The sequence below is a fragment of the Nansenia antarctica genome (genome assembly GCF_963989245.1).
Source record: "Nansenia antarctica genome assembly, chromosome: 4".
Classification (NCBI taxonomy): domain Eukaryota; kingdom Metazoa; phylum Chordata; class Actinopteri; order Argentiniformes; family Microstomatidae; genus Nansenia; species Nansenia antarctica.
Window position 1 is genome coordinate 3,991,185 of NC_137689.1, and position 16,785 is coordinate 4,007,969.

The 16,785-nt window shown below is 43.1% G+C and overlaps 1 protein-coding gene across 1 annotated transcript; it reads left to right on the top strand.

Moving 5' to 3' along the window:
- The first annotated feature begins 453 nt into the window (after nucleotides 1–453).
- On the top strand, nucleotides 454–15,670 carry arhgap1 (Rho GTPase activating protein 1). Its single transcript, XM_080529969.1, has 13 exons — nucleotides 454–553; nucleotides 4,189–4,389; nucleotides 6,326–6,421; nucleotides 8,229–8,316; nucleotides 8,595–8,726; nucleotides 9,443–9,529; nucleotides 10,457–10,555; nucleotides 11,191–11,301; nucleotides 11,562–11,638; nucleotides 11,785–11,862; nucleotides 12,211–12,339; nucleotides 13,064–13,167; nucleotides 13,419–15,670. The coding sequence occupies exons 2-13, from the start codon at nucleotides 4,251–4,253 to the stop codon at nucleotides 13,587–13,589; spliced, it is 1,311 nt and encodes a 436-aa protein (XP_080386095.1). The 5' UTR covers nucleotides 454–553; nucleotides 4,189–4,250; the 3' UTR covers nucleotides 13,590–15,670.
- Nucleotides 15,671–16,785: the final 1,115 nt, after the last annotated feature.

The window sequence follows — 16,785 nt, forward strand, 5'->3', positions numbered from 1 at the left end:
TATTTTCAGGTTTATATCATTTTTTATTCTGTTTTTATGGGAAATATTAGAAACATACGAGGATTCATGTTATATATCATATTAATCAGTAGATAAGAGAACATTAATTCTACTTGTAAACTATTGAAACTAGGGATGAAATGAATGAATGAATGAATGGTCTTTATTGTCATTTATACAGTACACATGTCGGTAACATGTATAACCATATATGGCTTAGATCTCCTCAAATGTGGCCTGGAGTAAATACCCAGTGGTAGCCAAGGAGAGCCTCAAGACCTCCTCAAGACTTCGCGTGCGTTCGTCAACTCGCTCTGGAACTCTGATCAGCACTGATGGGAACGCCTCTTGTCCAATCAAATCACTCGGTCTCTTTATGACGTCGAACCCAGTGTGCGCTCCGGCACTGTCAGTAGCAACTTGACGAACGCAGCCATCATCCGTTGACCGAACCCGGATGTTTGTGATTTCAGACCAGCAGCACCACTGCAGCTGTCAACAACAGAACTAACCCGTCTAATCCTTCATTTGGATCGGTTCCACAGATCATACGGTAAATACGTCAACCCTATTCCATGTTATCTGTGTTTTAAATGCAATGATGTTCTTTTAGTGTGCTTAGTTTAGGTCCCAAATGTGTTAAGATACATTTGATTAACAAGATTGTTGTAGCAGATCTGGGGGGGTATTCCATCAACATCGCTAAAAGAAAATCCAGGTTTTAGTCTGACAAGTCTCGCGAGAGTTCCTAAAGATATCCAGGCATATTCTGATAAGTCTCGCGAGAAGTTATCAAAAATAAGCCAGGATTTTCCTTTTAGCGACGTTGATGGAATACCTCCCTGGCTAGTTTGCTAACAAGCGGATTTAATTTAAAGCATGTTGGTGTTAGATTAGAAGCGCCTACAGGTCAGAGGTCATGTGCATGTCATGTAAAGCCTACAGGTCATGTTCAATGTAGTGAGTAAGTAGTAACGTGTGTTGCTTCAATCACACAATCACGTTAGATGAAGCTAGTTAACGTTAGCTGGCCAACTAATCATGTAATGTATCTCCGAGTTATTAACCTTAATAAGCTTGATATCACATCTAACATGTAATGTATCAGCTTCTAATCTCATGACTGTTGAGTACATGCTGCATTTTAATTAAACAACGTTTCCTGCTTAACGAGACATCCAAATAATAATAAGACCTATTTAATTCTGACAATCCTTGGGGAAAAAAACTTACAGTTATTCATGTGTGTCAAACTGAGTAATAATGGTTTCACATAAGGAATCTCTCCTCCAAGCTTCTTTCTTCTGCACATGATTGTGTGAATCAGGGCTGTAAGAGTCTCCATACATAGGATTGGTAGGGTTGACCACCCTGCACAGCACATGTTGATTTGTTACAGTCTGTTGTAGATGAAACTAATCACAAAAATAATCCTCCAATGTACATTAGAATAGGATCAATTGAATAATCTAGAGTTCTTGGGGAAGACCTCTGAGGGAAAAGGATCTCTCTCTCTTCACAGCCTCACGCAGTCAGCTTTTATGAGGGTACTCTCTCTGTGTGTCATATTATTACAACTCGCTTGCTCTGAAGGCCCCTCTGATTCAGTGTGCATAAATTAGCTATGCCTTCTATATGTATTATAAGTCAGTGTTAGCCACAGCCACAGAGAAGAAGCTTCTGGTTGATTTGCTGAATTCGGGCTGTAGAGTCTCCATACATAGGTAGGGTTGACCACCCTGCACACAGCACATGTCCCCAGGCTAGATGAAACGCTGACTAGTATCTATCCAGGCCTAATTAAGCGATTTGTGTTCAAATGAGAGTGACTGTGCCTGAGCCCAGTCCAGTGTTCGTCACGTGGGACTGCGCCATGCAGTAATGTGTTTCTCCAGTTGTGATATTTACAGAAACCAAATGTCAGAACAGATCAACATCTCAGTGACGGAGGAGAGAAATGTATTTGAGCCTTGCAGCAAAATTAAGAGAAGAATGGGTTTAGCACAGAGAGAGGGCTGCTGAGAGAGAGAGAGAGGGTGTGTGTGTGTGTGTGTGTGTGTGTGTGTGTGTGTGTGTGTGTGTGTGTGTGTGTGTGTGTGTGTGTGTGTGTGTGTGTGTGTGTGTGTGCGTGCGCGCGCGCGCGTGTGTGTGTGTGTGTGTGTGTGTGTGTGTTTACGCTTGGGTAGGCTATGTGTTTTAAAGGATATTTTATGGGTATTTTCATTTTTCACATGGAATGACCTTGCAGTTGTATCGTAGTTTATGCCACCAACCGTCCTACACTTGAGACAATGCTCTCTGCATTATTGTTGCAGTGTTTAGGCTAGTCCTTAGTGCATGTAGCCTGGGACCAGAGAATGGTTGTGTGCTCTGTTTTTCATGCTTGCTGTATTGTCCATTGGAGTAGGCTACCACTTCACAGTTTGGGATGACTCATCAGTAGCTTGATGATTGCATGGATTTTGCACAGGGTCAGTAGTTTCACAGCAGTGAGATCCCACCACAAAGCAGAGATAAGATTAGGGGGTAAAAAAGGACAAGGACAAAGCAAAAGCTTATTATTGTCAACATAGGCTAATATGTTGACATAATATGTTGACAAAAGACTAGGTCTGCCTTTGCTCTGTACTTCATAAATTTTGTTTTTGTATCACAAACAATAACCACAGATACAACACAAAACAGCAAAGAAAACAAAAAACAAAAGTGACAGTTTGGAAACTAGCCCACTAGTGCTGTGAAGAATTATGTGCAATGGGTGTGGTGCAAGAGGACTCTTAGCAATGGAACGCCACTAGCCTTCAGCCGACCGCAATTGTAAATAAAAGAAAAAGGAAGAACGTGGAAAATCTAATTCTGTACATAGACCCTGGAAAGTAGGTACACCTCCATACACATCTCCTTAAATGTCCATAAACTGAATGGGAAGGCCACCAATCAACAGTCTGGCATTATTAATTAATGTGGAGCATGGGTTCCATGCTAAGGGGGAGCCACACAGTTTCTCTACCGCCCTGCGCCCTCCATACTGAGAGCAATTGGGATACAATGGGGCCGAACTTAGGGCGACATTGAATGATGGACATATTGAAATCCAGAAGCTCCTGGAGGGAGTAAGGACCCAGCAGACTCTCCTCTAGGGCCCGCCACGACACCGAGGCCTCAGGCTGGAGCCAGGTTAATAACGGTCTAAGCGTGAAGGCCCAATAATAGTGTTAAAAATGTGGAAGAGACAGACTGCCGGACAGAATTAGGCAATGAGGACCCATCTATCCAAATCAGAAGTAATTTTGTGAAGTGTGTTACCATTTATGTTTAGCCTAACTGTTGTCTGAGTTGAAGGAAAAATCTATATCCCCAAGTACGTATGTAACATTTTTGACAACTGCAATAGATGGAGAGACAGGTGCACTGATCATCGCTTGGTTTATGGTGGATTCTTCTTAGAATTGTGTTAAAATGTGTATGTGTGTGTGTATGTGTGTGTGTGTGTGTGTGTGTGTGTGTGTGTGTGTGTGTGTGTGTGGAAAGAGATAGAATGGTAACTGAAGGTACAATTTGGTATGCAGGGGGACAGGCAGATTAAGATTAAATCAGAGTAAATCAGGTAATCAGAGGTAATCAGAGTAAACATTACAAGGCCTTGGAATGTATGGGAAAAGAGTTGATCACTGATCAAAGGGTTTTATAAGAACAGGCCCATGAAATGTAGCTTGGAGTGGGGGCCACTGTAGGTAAATGACCATTTGAGGAGGGGTGACTATGGGAAGGTATAAAGGTCTTGCTTAGCAAACTAACTCGGCCCGGCATTGTTCTCAATAAAGGGTCTCTCTCGTAATCAATCATCAGCTCCGGTTTCTTTGAGTATTTATTATTAATGAATTACGTGTTTATAGTTGAAAGTATTAGAGTAAAATATTTTCCACTACAGGTTCAACAACATATGCCTACTATCTATCCAGAGCCAGACACTTTACTGGTAGCTGCTTTTACAAGATTTAGCAGATGCTGAAAAAAGGTTTTGCAGTGAAACTGTTGATGGATAATGATTGGCTGCTCCTTCTAATGCCTTCAGCACAGTGGGAATGTTCTGAATGTTGATTGAAGCCCTTCTCTGTGTGACAGGAGCCTGGCTGATCACCTCTCTCTCTGTCTCTCTCCCTCCCTCCCTCTCTCTCCCTCCCTCAGGAGCCTGGCTGATCACCTGACCAGACTCATTTCCGTGTGGAGTCCCCCACGGCTACAGCACCATGTCCTCAGACCTTCTGGTTGACCTCCAGGACGACCTTGGGGGAGACGACCCCCCCAGCAACGCTCTGGACGGGCTCAAGCTGTCTCCGCTGGAGGACAAGCAGTGGCCCACAGATGAGTCCTCAATAAGCAAGTCTGGTAAGAACCAGAACCAGAACTCTCTCTCTCTCTCTCTCTCTCTGTCTCTCTCTGTTCTCTCTCTCTCTCTCTCTCTCTCTCTCTCTCTCTCTCTCTCTCTCTCTCTCTCTCTCTCTCTGTCTCTCTCTCTCTCTCTCTCTCTCTCTGTCTCTCTCTCTGTCTCTCTCTCTCTCTCTCTGTCTCTCTCTCTCCCCTTCTCTCTCTCTCTCTCTCTCTCTCTCTCTCTGTCTCTCTCTCTCTCTGTCTCTCCCTCTCTCTCTCTCTGTTGTCAGATGCAGCAGGCTAAATGTCAATCATTGTAGTATGATATACGTAACACCACATATATGTCCTCTGTTACAGTTAGTCTGTTGTAGATTAAACACCCAAAAAAATCCTCCAATGTATGTTAGAATAGGATCAATTGAATAATCTAGAGTTCTTGGGGAAGACCTCTGAGGGAAAATTATCTCTCTCTCTTCACAGCCTGACGCAGTCAGCTTTTATGAGGGTACTCTCTCTGTGTGTCATATTATTACAACTCGCTTGCTCTGAAGGCCCCTCTGATTCAATGTGCATAAATTAGCTATGCCTTCTATATTTATTATAAGTCAGTGTTAGCCGCCACAGCCACAGAGAAGAAGCTTCTGGTTGATTTCTGTTTCATAGCAGATCAAGCCCCTGGCTGATTGGAGTCAGAGGGGGATGGGTGGGCGGGCGGGCGGGCGGGTTGAGGGTGCTGTTGACATAATTCGTGATGTGTTTTACACAGTAGCTCGCTTTTTTAGAATTTTGTGCTGAGAATGATAATAGCAGGGAACAGACAAGAAGAGAGCTTTAGAGAAGAGGGAGCAGACCAAACCCGAGACCAAATGAAGCCGACTCTTATGCCTCTACCCTGCCTCAGGGGGATCAGGCTACTTCTGTGTTGGTGACTAATTCTGTGTTAAGGACAAATTACTTTACTCAGCCCGTCCCTGCCTGCAGATAAGGGCTGACAGAGCACCACACACTGCAGATGTCTTTCTCTCTGTAGTGTGGAGCAGCGAGTAGAATACAATGTCTGTCCCGTCCATCCATAGCACTTGATGTGTCTCTCTCTCTCTCTCTCTCTCTCTCTCTCTCTCTCTCTCTCTCTCTCTCCTTCCCTCTCTCCCTCTCTCCTTCCCTCTCTCTCTCTCTCCCCCCTCTCTCTCTCTGTCTCTCTCTCTCTCTCCCTCTCTCTCTCTCTCTCTCCCTCTCTCTCTCTCTACCTCTCTCTCTCTCTCTCTCTCTCTCCTTCCCTCTCTCCCTCTCTCCTTCCCTCTCTCTCTCTCCCCCCTCTCTCTCTCTCTCTCTGTCTCTCTCTCTCTCTCTCTCTCTCTCTCTCTCTCTCTCTCTCTCTCTCTCTCTCTCTCTCTCTCTCTCTCTCTCTCTGCCAATAGGCAGTATGCCCCAGAGGAGATTGAACACAAAGCCTTTCATTATTAATCAAGATCATTTATCATTTTAAGTTTTAACTTGTCAATTTTCCTTGATAATGTTGCTGTTATCTCATGTGGTTGTTTGGCTTTAATCAGCTTTTATAATACACAATGGTTTTGTGTTTCTGTTGCATAATGTCAGATACTGTTTCCCTGGCTGTAATGACATGAGATATCGTGAAGAATATGATCATGAATGCTAGGCTACTCCCATCTATCTCCTAGTATGAGTGTATATGTTACGGTACATGTGGGAATACGGTACATGTGGGAAAACTAGGGTTAGGGTTAGGGTTAGGTGCTAGGGTGCTAGGGTTAAGGTTAGGGTTAGGGTTAGGGTTAAGGTTAGGGTTAGGGTTAGACATGCCAGCATGTACCAAGTCGACGTAACACCTAACCCTAACCCTTGTTTTCCCACATGTGCCGTATTCTCACATGTACCATAACATATACATAAAACATGCCTGAATGTGTTGTCATCCTTGTTCCCACAGAGACAGACATCACCAGGAGGTTGGGGGAGGCGTCACACCTGAGCTGGGACCACCCCTACTATGACATTGCCAGGCATCAGATCGTAGAGGTGGCAGGTAAGACCTCTGTTCCTGGATACATGGTGTACAGGTTTTTCGCCCTTGCTTGCTTGCTTTGCGCCGGTGGTCCTTGGGCCTCCCCTTGGGGGCCCCCGGCTGCCCCGTGTGCCTGGTCTGTTCCGCCGCCAGGGCACCTGCTTGGCCGTCCTTGTGCGGGGCCTTTATGGTCTGTGCTCGCTTGGCTGGGCCGGATGTGCTGGTGGTGGGGCGGGCTGGGTGTGTGGCGCGGCGGGGGGCTCCCCGAGGGGGGGGGTGTGGGGGTCCACCGCTGGGTGCTGGTAGGCAAACTGGTTAGTAGTCACTCTATGTGTAGAGGGCTGCAAGGGAATTTTCCTGGCTACACAGGTTTTTACTTTTGCCTGCTTGCGGCTCTGTCAGTATGTGAAGCGCATTGAGTTGCATCATGTAAGAAATGCTCTATACAAATAACATTTGATTTGATTTGATTTGATGCTCCTGACAAGCAACACAACAATCTGTCTTACACTGTTTATTGTGTTGCCCAGTAGCAGGGTTATGACCGTAACTGTAAATGCAAAAGAAAAATACTCTCTTGTAAACACTTCTGAATTAAATGTCTTCCTAGGGCTCGGTTATACCTTTGATAATGTTTGATAGGAGAATATTAGCTAATATTAGGCATGTAAACGCTCATTCGGCTTACTTGCCCAATCAAAATAACCCAAGTTTCTAATGTGCATGTATCGGTACTGGGCGCAGCTTCCAAAGGCATACAAAACTATTTCCAAACGCATCGTCAAGGGGATATAGGCGCTCGCTTGCATGCACAACTTTGTAACCGACGACTGTGTAGTGCAGACGTTCTGCTTCCATTCCTCAAGCACCATGTTCCCCACCCGTCTTTACTTGATCTGCTGTCTCTCTCTCTCTCTCTCTCTCTCTCTCTCTCTCTGTCTCTCTCTCTCTCTCTCTCTCTCTTTCTCTCTCTCTCTCTTTGTCTCTCTGTCTCTCTCTCTCTCTCTCTCTCTCTCTGCTGATCAAGAGTGGGATGATTATGTTGCGTCTGTCTAATTGGCAGGACAAGTTGTCAAAATAACACGAGCAGTTGCAAATAATGCAAAAAAACATGTTGGCCATTTGTGCCATGATGGGACACACGAAAAAAAGGCTACTGCTCCAGTCAGAAACTACTTTATTCAGTAAACAGTTACCTCCAAGAGACCGCTTGATTTGAATATGCGATCATATATACAATTCTTTCTGAATGTTCGTTTGCCAAAAACATCTCTCTCTCTCCCTCCCCCCCTCCCTCCCTCCCTCCCTCCCCCTCTCTCTCTCTCTCTCTCTCGCTCTCTGTCTCTCTGTCTCTCCCTCTCTCTCCCTCTCTCTCCCTCTCTCTCCCTCCCTCCCTTTCTCCCTCTCTCCCTCTCTCTCCCCCCCTCTCTCTCTCCTTCCCTCTCTCTCTCTCTCTCTCCCTCTCTCTCTCCCTCTCCCTCTCTCTCTCTCTCTCCCTCTCCCTCTCTCTCTCTTCCTCTCTCCCTCTCTCTTCCTCTCTCTCTCTCCTCTCTCTCTCTCTCTCTCTCTCTCCTTCCCCTTCCCTCTCTGTCTCTCTCTCTCCCTTTCTCCCTCCCTCTCTCTCTCTCCCTTTCTCCCTCCCTCTCTCTCTCTCTCCCTCTCTCTCTCTCTCTCCCTCTCTCTCTCTCCCTCCCTCTCTCTCTCTCTCTCCCTCTCTCTCTCCCTCTCTCTCTCCCTCTCTCCCTCCCTCTCCCTCTCTCTCCCTCCCTCTCTCTCTCTCTCTCTCTCTCTCTCTCTCTCTCTCTCTCTCTCTCTCTCTCTCTCTCAGGTGATGATAACTTTGGCAGGAAGGTGATCGTCTTCAACGCCTGCCGGATGCCCCCTCACCACGAGCTGGACCACCACAAGCTGCTGATGTTGGTGGCTAATACATCCTCTAGTGCTGCTAAGTGTCCCTCACTGCTGCTATAGCCCTCACAGTATAGTACTAGTCACTTTTAGTCACTCATGTGTTTTATGTTATGATTTTATGTTTTATGTCCCTCTTCATCACTTAGATCTGTCAGTAACATAGACACGGCTGTTCTAGTGTCAACTGTCACTTAGATCCAACTGTCACTTTCAAATTAACCTCAAGATTCCTGTATATACCCTGATCTGAGATCTGATGTACTCCTCTTCCGTATGCTACCAGGTATCTGAAGCACACCCTGGACCAGTATGTGGAGAGCGACTACACCCTCATCTACTTCCACCACGGCCTCACCGGCGAGAACAAGCCGTCCCTCAGCTGGCTCAGAGACGCCTACAGAGAGTTTGACCGCAAGTGAGTTTGACCCACCTTACAACCACCTTACAACCACCTTACAACCAGGACAGATCAGTCTACTTGTTAGTGATTTTTTGAGGGAATGAATAAAGTTGTCTTTTTGGGGCCTTTGGGTAAAAAAACTATGACAAAGTGAGGGTAAACTGTGTCTACTTGCGTTAACACCCCACTACATCGGTGGCTCTGTCTAGATATAGCCTTTGATAGTATACTTTACTTTCTCATGCGAATGAGAAGATTCCATCTCAGCAAAGTTCTGAAATGGTAAAACCGAAAAATAAGCGTAGAGGAAGTCGATTTTTCCTTTAAACTAATGGTAAATGGTAAATGGACTGCACTTAGTATATAGCACCTTTTTTTTGCTGCTCCAAAGCGCTTTACAATGGCCTCTCATTCACCCATTCACACACACATTCACACACCAATGGCGGCAAGCTGCCATGCAAGGCGCTGGCCCGCTCACTGGGAGCAATTTTGGGGTTCAGTGTCTTGCCCAAGGACACTTCGACATGTGGCCAGCCGGGGCTCGAACTGCTGATCTGACAACCGGCGACTCTACCTCCTGCGCCACAGCCGCCCCTGTTAAACACCATAGAGTAGACCATGTGCTCTTTTTTTCAGCATACCTTGACTAATCCAATGACAAATGAACCTAATTCACTGCTGCTGTTGCTGGTGTTACTTTCCTCACGTTCTGCTCTGTTGCCTTTCAGGTATAAGAAGAACATCAAGGCTCTGTACATCGTCCACCCCACCATGTTCATCAAGACTCTCCTCATCCTCTTCAAGCCTCTTATCAGGTTAACATTCCTACACCACAGGGGTCACAACCTTTATTACTGTCAATATAATGTTGGATGGACCTGCATAATGCTCACCCATATACAATGCCTTTGTCCATAAGTATTGCAAAAGCATTTAGAGGAAGCATTTTGTCTTCTTTTAGCGCTATACTCCAACCAAAACACAGGCTCTCAGCTTTAATTCAGTGTCTTCTTTTTTTGGTTTCACCATTTCAGGGCACCAAAAATATTGGAAAATTGGTTTGACAGGTGTCTCTGGTTACTCAGATTCTTTATTTGGACGTATGTTGTTGTTTTTTCAATACTTTTGGAGCCCTGAAATACAGGGTGGGTATGTTTAGAAAGTACAGTATTTATTTAATGGTAAACCCAATCTGAAAAAAATCAGTTAAATTACACAAAATTAAATTAAAAGCTGGGAATCCATACTTTGACCCATTATAAATTGTTTGATTTCAAATCCAAACGATTGGAGTATGGAGCTAAAAGGAGACGTAACTCACGTACAGCTGAGCTGACACCTCTCTTCCGTGGATAAACTGGAAAATAAACGGCATGTCAAATTGATCAACATCCCCTTAATCAAATCAAATCTAATCAAATTTTATTTGTATAGCGCATTTCTTTCAAGATGCAACTCAATGCGCTTCACACAATGAAAATGTTCAGTCAATCAGTCAATCAATCAATCAATACTGACAGAGCCGCGAGCAGGCAAAAGTAAAAAACCTGTATACTATGTAGCCAGGAAAAATTCCCTTGCAGCCCTCTACCAATAGAGCGACTACTAGCCAGTTTGCTTACCAGTACCCAGCGGTCCCCCAGGGGAGGCCAGGACCACCGGCACAAAGCAAGCAAGCAAGGGCAGTGGTCTTAATGGTCTTCTATGTTGCCCCATCCTCTGATGAATGCTTTCTTTCACAGCTTCAAGTTTGGACGAAAGATTAACTACATCAACTACCTGAGTGAGCTGGAGGACATAGTGAAGTGTGAGCAGCTAGTGATACCCACCCGGGTACAAGAGTAAGAACATTTCTCTCACTTCAAAGTCTGTCTAAACACTTGAAAACACGTTGCAGTGGTTTTTCCATGATGGTTGTGTCTAGACTATATTGTGATAACTGACTGTATTCTCCAAATAAAACCACCCCGGTGGTCGTTGGCTCGGGCGCCCTGGCTAAATCATTAGAGCATACTCTGAGCTACATCTGGGCCACATTTGGTGCTTTTGCACAAATTTGCACGAACATAGCCTCATATAGCCCTAAGGCCCCCAACTATATGATAAAACTCACTTTCGGGTAGTTGCCATCTTGGAAATATGCAAATTAGGGGTCCAGACACACCCAATCATAAATATAAGCATTCCAATGCGTTTCTAATAGTCAAAAAACATAAAATAGACACCAGGTTTGCATTTCTAGTTCATTTGGTTCAAAAGTTATAGCCAAAACCTTTTTCGGAGGGCGGCCATATTGATTTGGCTGCCATGGCGACCCCGGTGGTCGTTGGCTCGGGCGCCCTGGCTAAATCATTAGAGCATACTCTGAGCTACATCTGGGCCACATTTGGTGCTTTTGCACGAAAATATCCCTAAGGCCCCCAACTAAAAGGCTGGTTTGCTCAGTGCTCCCTCTCTCTCTCCTCTCTCTCCTCAGCTATGACGACAAAATCAAAGCGTCACTGAAGCCATCTGTTCAGGCCTCCATGATGTCGCCCCCTCGCAGTCCACCTCTGCCTCATCAACAGTTTGGAATTCCCTTGGCAATGTATGTTGTTGGGTGGAGTCTAGGGTTTATGGGGATTTATGTATGAATGGGTTTAATTTTGTTATTATTATTATTATTATCATTAGGGCTATTCCTATAGGTTTCTTTGTCAGTCCAGTTGATTGTATTATTAATAATTGTATTTATTAGTTTTATTTATTAGTGTATCTATTAGGTCTATTACCCCATACCTTGTAAGGCATTATCCTCCTGTAGCCTATAGTCTCCTTAAAAGGTCATGTTGTTGTTGATTGGTCCAGACTGAGGCAGAAGAGTTCAGACGAGGAGCCAGTCCCGGTGGTGATGAGAGATACAGTCACCTTCCTCCTAGAACAGGGTAAGCAGCAGCAGCAGCAGCACTGTTGCATAATAACAATGAGGTGTTCGTGAAAATAAGGATTGTTGTTCCCCTTCATTGTTCTTCATTGACCCTGTTTCACATAAGGCTCTGAGCACAGCTGCCCTCTCTCTGTCCTGCTTTAGGTCTTGAAATCGAGGGTATATTCCGACGGTCAGCCAATGTGACCCTTGTCAAGGAAATCCAGTACAAATACAACTCAGGTGAATGATTTGCACCCGTTGTTTCTTAATTTCCAAATATAACAGTTGATAATGTTCCCATGTTTGTTTGTTTTTTTACTACTGGCATTGTGGATGTTATTAGAAAATATGGTTAAATTATTGTGTGTCTGTGTCTCTGTCTTAATTCCTGTGTGTGTGTGTGTGTGTGTGTGTACGTGTACGCCTGTGTGTGTGTGTGTGTGTGTGTGTGTGTGTGTGTGTGTACGTGTACGCCTGTGTGTGTGTGTGTGTGCGTGTGCGCCTGTGCGTGCGTGTGCGCCTGTGCGTGCGTGTGTGTGTGTGTGTGTGTGTGTGTGTGTGTGTGTGTGTGTGTGTGTGTGTGTGCAGGCGAGGAGGTAAGCTTCTCCCAGATGGAGGATGTCCACCTGGCAGCTGTCATCCTGAAGACGTTCCTGAGAGAACTCCCAGAGCCCCTCCTCACATACCAGCTCTACAACGACATCGTCAACTTCCACAGTGAGTCTTTGACACACAGCAGACAGCACGGCCAGCTGGTCACAGAACTGCCACAGTCACTGACGTCGAAGATATGCTTAATTGTATTTTGGGGGAAATCAGATTTTGCTTCTTCTTTTTTTTTTGCATTACCCTCAAAACGTTTTTTCTTTCATGGTCTCTTGTAACAGGGTATCCGCGGTGTCTTGAAAAGTATTAAAAGTTGATAAATCAATTTTGGGAAAATCAAGACCCTTAATAAGTCTTAAAAAGTCTTCTCACGATTTTATGAGGTCTTGAATTTTGTAGGTATTTTTCTGAATTAGACTCTGTCCAAAGCGTTTGAGTCCTAAAAACTTTTTGTAAAAGTTCGTGAATTTATTAGTCTTATTAAAAAACTAAGATGAACCGGAAATTGTGTTGATAGTGGTCTAGTCTATTGCAAACTAAAACTGTTAAGTTAAATGTGTCACTGATGTAAACGGTTACAGCTCCAAGTGGCGGTGAGGTCTGGAAAAATATTGACAAGGTCTTTAAAAAGTCTTAGAAAGGTATTGAAATTAACCTCAAGATTCCTGTATATACCCTGAGTAGGTAACATAGACACGGCTGTTCTAGTGTTAACTGTCACTTAGATCCAACTGTCACTTTCAAATTAACCTCAAGATTCCTGTATATACCCTGACATCATTATTACTGTGTACGGGTTGTTTATGCTCACTGCAACACTGTTTGTGGCCCTCAGATGTTGACAGCAGCTCCCAGGTGCAAGCGATCCGGGACATGTTGGCAACCCTTCCTGAGGAGAACTACCTCTCCCTGAAGTACCTCATCGACTTCCTGGTTCAGGTACGGAAGCTAGCATATTACAGTACCTCACGTGTATATCGGGAAGCTTGCCAAACAGTCATTGTAATAACCGCTAATCTGTAGTTGTAGAATGCCTAGTTTCTACGATTCCTTTGTACAAAATATGCAATCACCTTACAGCTTAGCAGTCATGACCTCCAACACCGACTTGTACTCATCGTAAATTCGCCTGTAATCTGTTGGGTTATTGATGAACACCACAAACGAGCGTGCGTGTCGTGTCCTTGCAGGTGTCAGCGAAGAGCGAGATTAACAAGATGAACAATGCCAACCTGGCCGTGGTGTTCGGCCCCAACCTGCTGTGGGGACAAGACGCCGCCATGACGCTCAGCGCCATCGGGCCCATCAACAACTTCACCAGAACCCTGCTGGACCAACACTACATGGTGTTCTCCCCGTAAAAAAAGACGCCTCCCTCCCTACAGCTGTTTAAAACAATAGCCCCATTCGGTGTTCAAACCCCCCATCCCCCCATCCCCCTGTCTCTGACCCCGTCTCTGTATCGGTCTAGTACAGTGTACCTGTAACTGTATGTATCTCTCCCAGTGCTCCCACTAGTCTTGTTGCCAAATGCATGAGTGTATTGTGACTGTGACTGAGGATGCAGAAAGAGAGAGAGAGAGAGAGAAAGAGAGAAAAGACAGGGGGGGACGAACCGTAGAGGACGGCCAAATGTCAGGTATGAAGAAGGCTTTAATGTCTCCTCCTGATCTCACTCAGGAAAAACTAAAAAAAGTCAACAATAGAGAGTGTGTACACTATTTGGTACTTACAAATAATTTGGACAATCTTTAACATACCGCATAGTCCACCTCTGCTGTTGATTTAAATCATATCAAAGTTTTTCACACCGATTAATTTTTTAATGGTACCAAACATTTATGTTTGTAAATGTTTGTGGGGAGCGAAAAAGGTTTTCTACTCATTCATAAATTGCTTGCTGGATGTTCAATGGATGTGAACTGAATTCCAAATCATATCTGAATTCTGGCTGAATTAATTTAGAAATGTAAAAAATGGGCGTGGGAGTTGGTTGAAACAGTGTATTCTAGTTGACACTTAGAGAGGTCTAAATTCTACCAGGAATTTATATTTTGGTGCACAACGTTTTAAAAATGATGATTATGTTTAAAGCTACAGAGACCTATAGCGCTTAAATAAAATCGCAAGAGTATGTGTATTATGGTTGTTTATATGTTTGTAACATATCGCCTTACATTCTTAAATGTTTACTCAACTTAACAGTACATTATCTACCCATTTAAAACCTTCGGTGATCTTTTTTCTTCTTTTTTTCTGCTGTATTAAATCCACCTGCTCCTGAATTTAGACCATAGTACAGGTTAGTTCTAAACATCTATTCATGTAACTTCTTACATTTCATATTATTATATCTGGTGACATTTTTGCAGCACAGGACAGTGATTTCATGATACATATTCATAACTGTACTAATAACAGTTCTAATTCAGTTAGTCGTTTGAAATCACTGTCCAGATAGAAAGACCTCATTCAATGGCTAAGATAACTAGTCATCTATGAAGCCTTAAAGCCAGCAGGGCTAAGAGCTCCTATTCATGGATTGACTGACATGCTGTGCACTTCCAGAGCCAGGGGGGCTATTGGGCCATCTTGTATTTCTGTTCCTGTTTCTTTGGTGTAGCTCAACTTCCTAGAGTTGTGTTGCTGTTGTTCCTAAGCCTTATTTTGTCACTTTTGTTGTTTAGTTCCAAGTTCAACTCAACCAAATAATTCGGGTTGCATTGGAGAGAACACTCAAGATATTTCCATCCAATATTTTGTATTATTGATCCAATGATGTATTTGTGTTGTTGATATTTGCAGCCAATGATTTTGTTTGGATGGATCCAATCATTTATTGTTATTTGATAGCATTTTTCATCCAGTTTATTATTATTATTATTATTATTATTATTATTATTATTATTATTATTGCAATGGCCAAATGGGGGTTACTTACTCCTGAGCTCTGTAATGCAGAATAACATTGACTTTGTAAAGAACATATCCTGAACAATAGTGCTAAAGTTGAGACTGAATAAGCAAGAATTATGTTGTACTTGAAAAGTGTGTTTTGCCTATTATTCAACTAACTATTGGTTACTGTGTATTGAAACTTCCTAGGGTCATGTCAATATATTAGTATTGACGTGCTGATTAGTGGCTTGGTAGAACCTGTGTGCCCCTCCCCCTCGTGTCAGTGTGCCTTATTGAAATGAACAGGCAAAAAAATGACCAACTGCTCCACTTTGTTGTCATCTGTGTGAAAGGTACAAACGTTCGTCTCCCGTTGCTCTGTGCTGTATCTGTTTATCTGTATGGTCGTTAATGGTATTTTCCGGGTTGCTACAGTGAAAATTAGATTTATCTTTTTACAGAACAGAGGAGTTATTTTCCTCTGTTCAATCTATTATTATTTTCAAGATCTTACTTTTTATATATGTTGTGAATATAAAGTATTATAAACAATAAAAGGGTGTGGTAAAACATTGGTTTTGATTTATTTTCTGTTCCATGTCTATACTATATTTTGTATTACCCTAAACCATTTTGGAGTTACTCATTTGCCAGTAAATTGATAAGGAAGAAAACTGTGTATGAAGAAAAAGTATACAGTACTGTATATGGTGGCTTAGCTGTAGCTTATGTGCATAAAGCTACTGAGACCACAACAACAATCACGAGCAAAAGGCATAATACCACTCGTGAGCTTAGAATGATAAGGTTCTATCTCCGTTTAGAATGATAAGGTTATATCTCCGTTTAGAATGATAAGGTTCTATCTCCGTTTAGAATGATAAGGTTCTATCTCCGTTTAGAATGATAAGGTTCTATCTCCGTTTAGAATGATAAGGTTCTATCTCCGTTTAGAATGATGAGGTTCTATCTCCGTTTAGAATGATAAGGTTCTATCTCCGTTTAGAATGATAAGGTTCTATCTCCGTTTAGAATGATAAGGTTCTATCTCCGTTTAGAATGATAAGGTTCTATCTCCGTTTAGAATTATAAGGTTCTATCTCCGTTTAGAATGATAAGGTTCTATCTCCGTTTAGAATGAGAAGGTTCTATCTCCGTTTAGAATGATAAGGTTCTATCTCCGTTTAGAATGATAAGGTTCTATCTCCGTTTAGAATGATAAGGTTCTATCTCCGTTTAGAATGATAAGGTTCTATCTCCGTTTAGAATTATAAGGTTCTATCTCCGTTTAGAATGATAAGGTTCTATCTCCGTTTAGAATGAGAAGGTTCTATCTCCGTTTAGAATGATAAGGTTCTATCTCCGTTTAGAATGATAAGGTTCTATCTCCGTTTAGAACAGTTCAGAGATATTGAGCGTCAAAGTTTTTACATTCCATTATGTTTTGTGAGATGGAACCTTTGTATTTTATGAATTACTAACTAAAAAATGTCAACATTTAAAAAATAACACCACACAGGCATTAATAAACACCTAATGGATCAGATTATGTAAAAAACTAAATTTTGACAAAAATTGAGATAGAACCTTATAATTCTAACGTCACGCAGTGTTAATACCAGTGTTCACGCTGGCGCAAGGATGTGTCTGAAATATGAG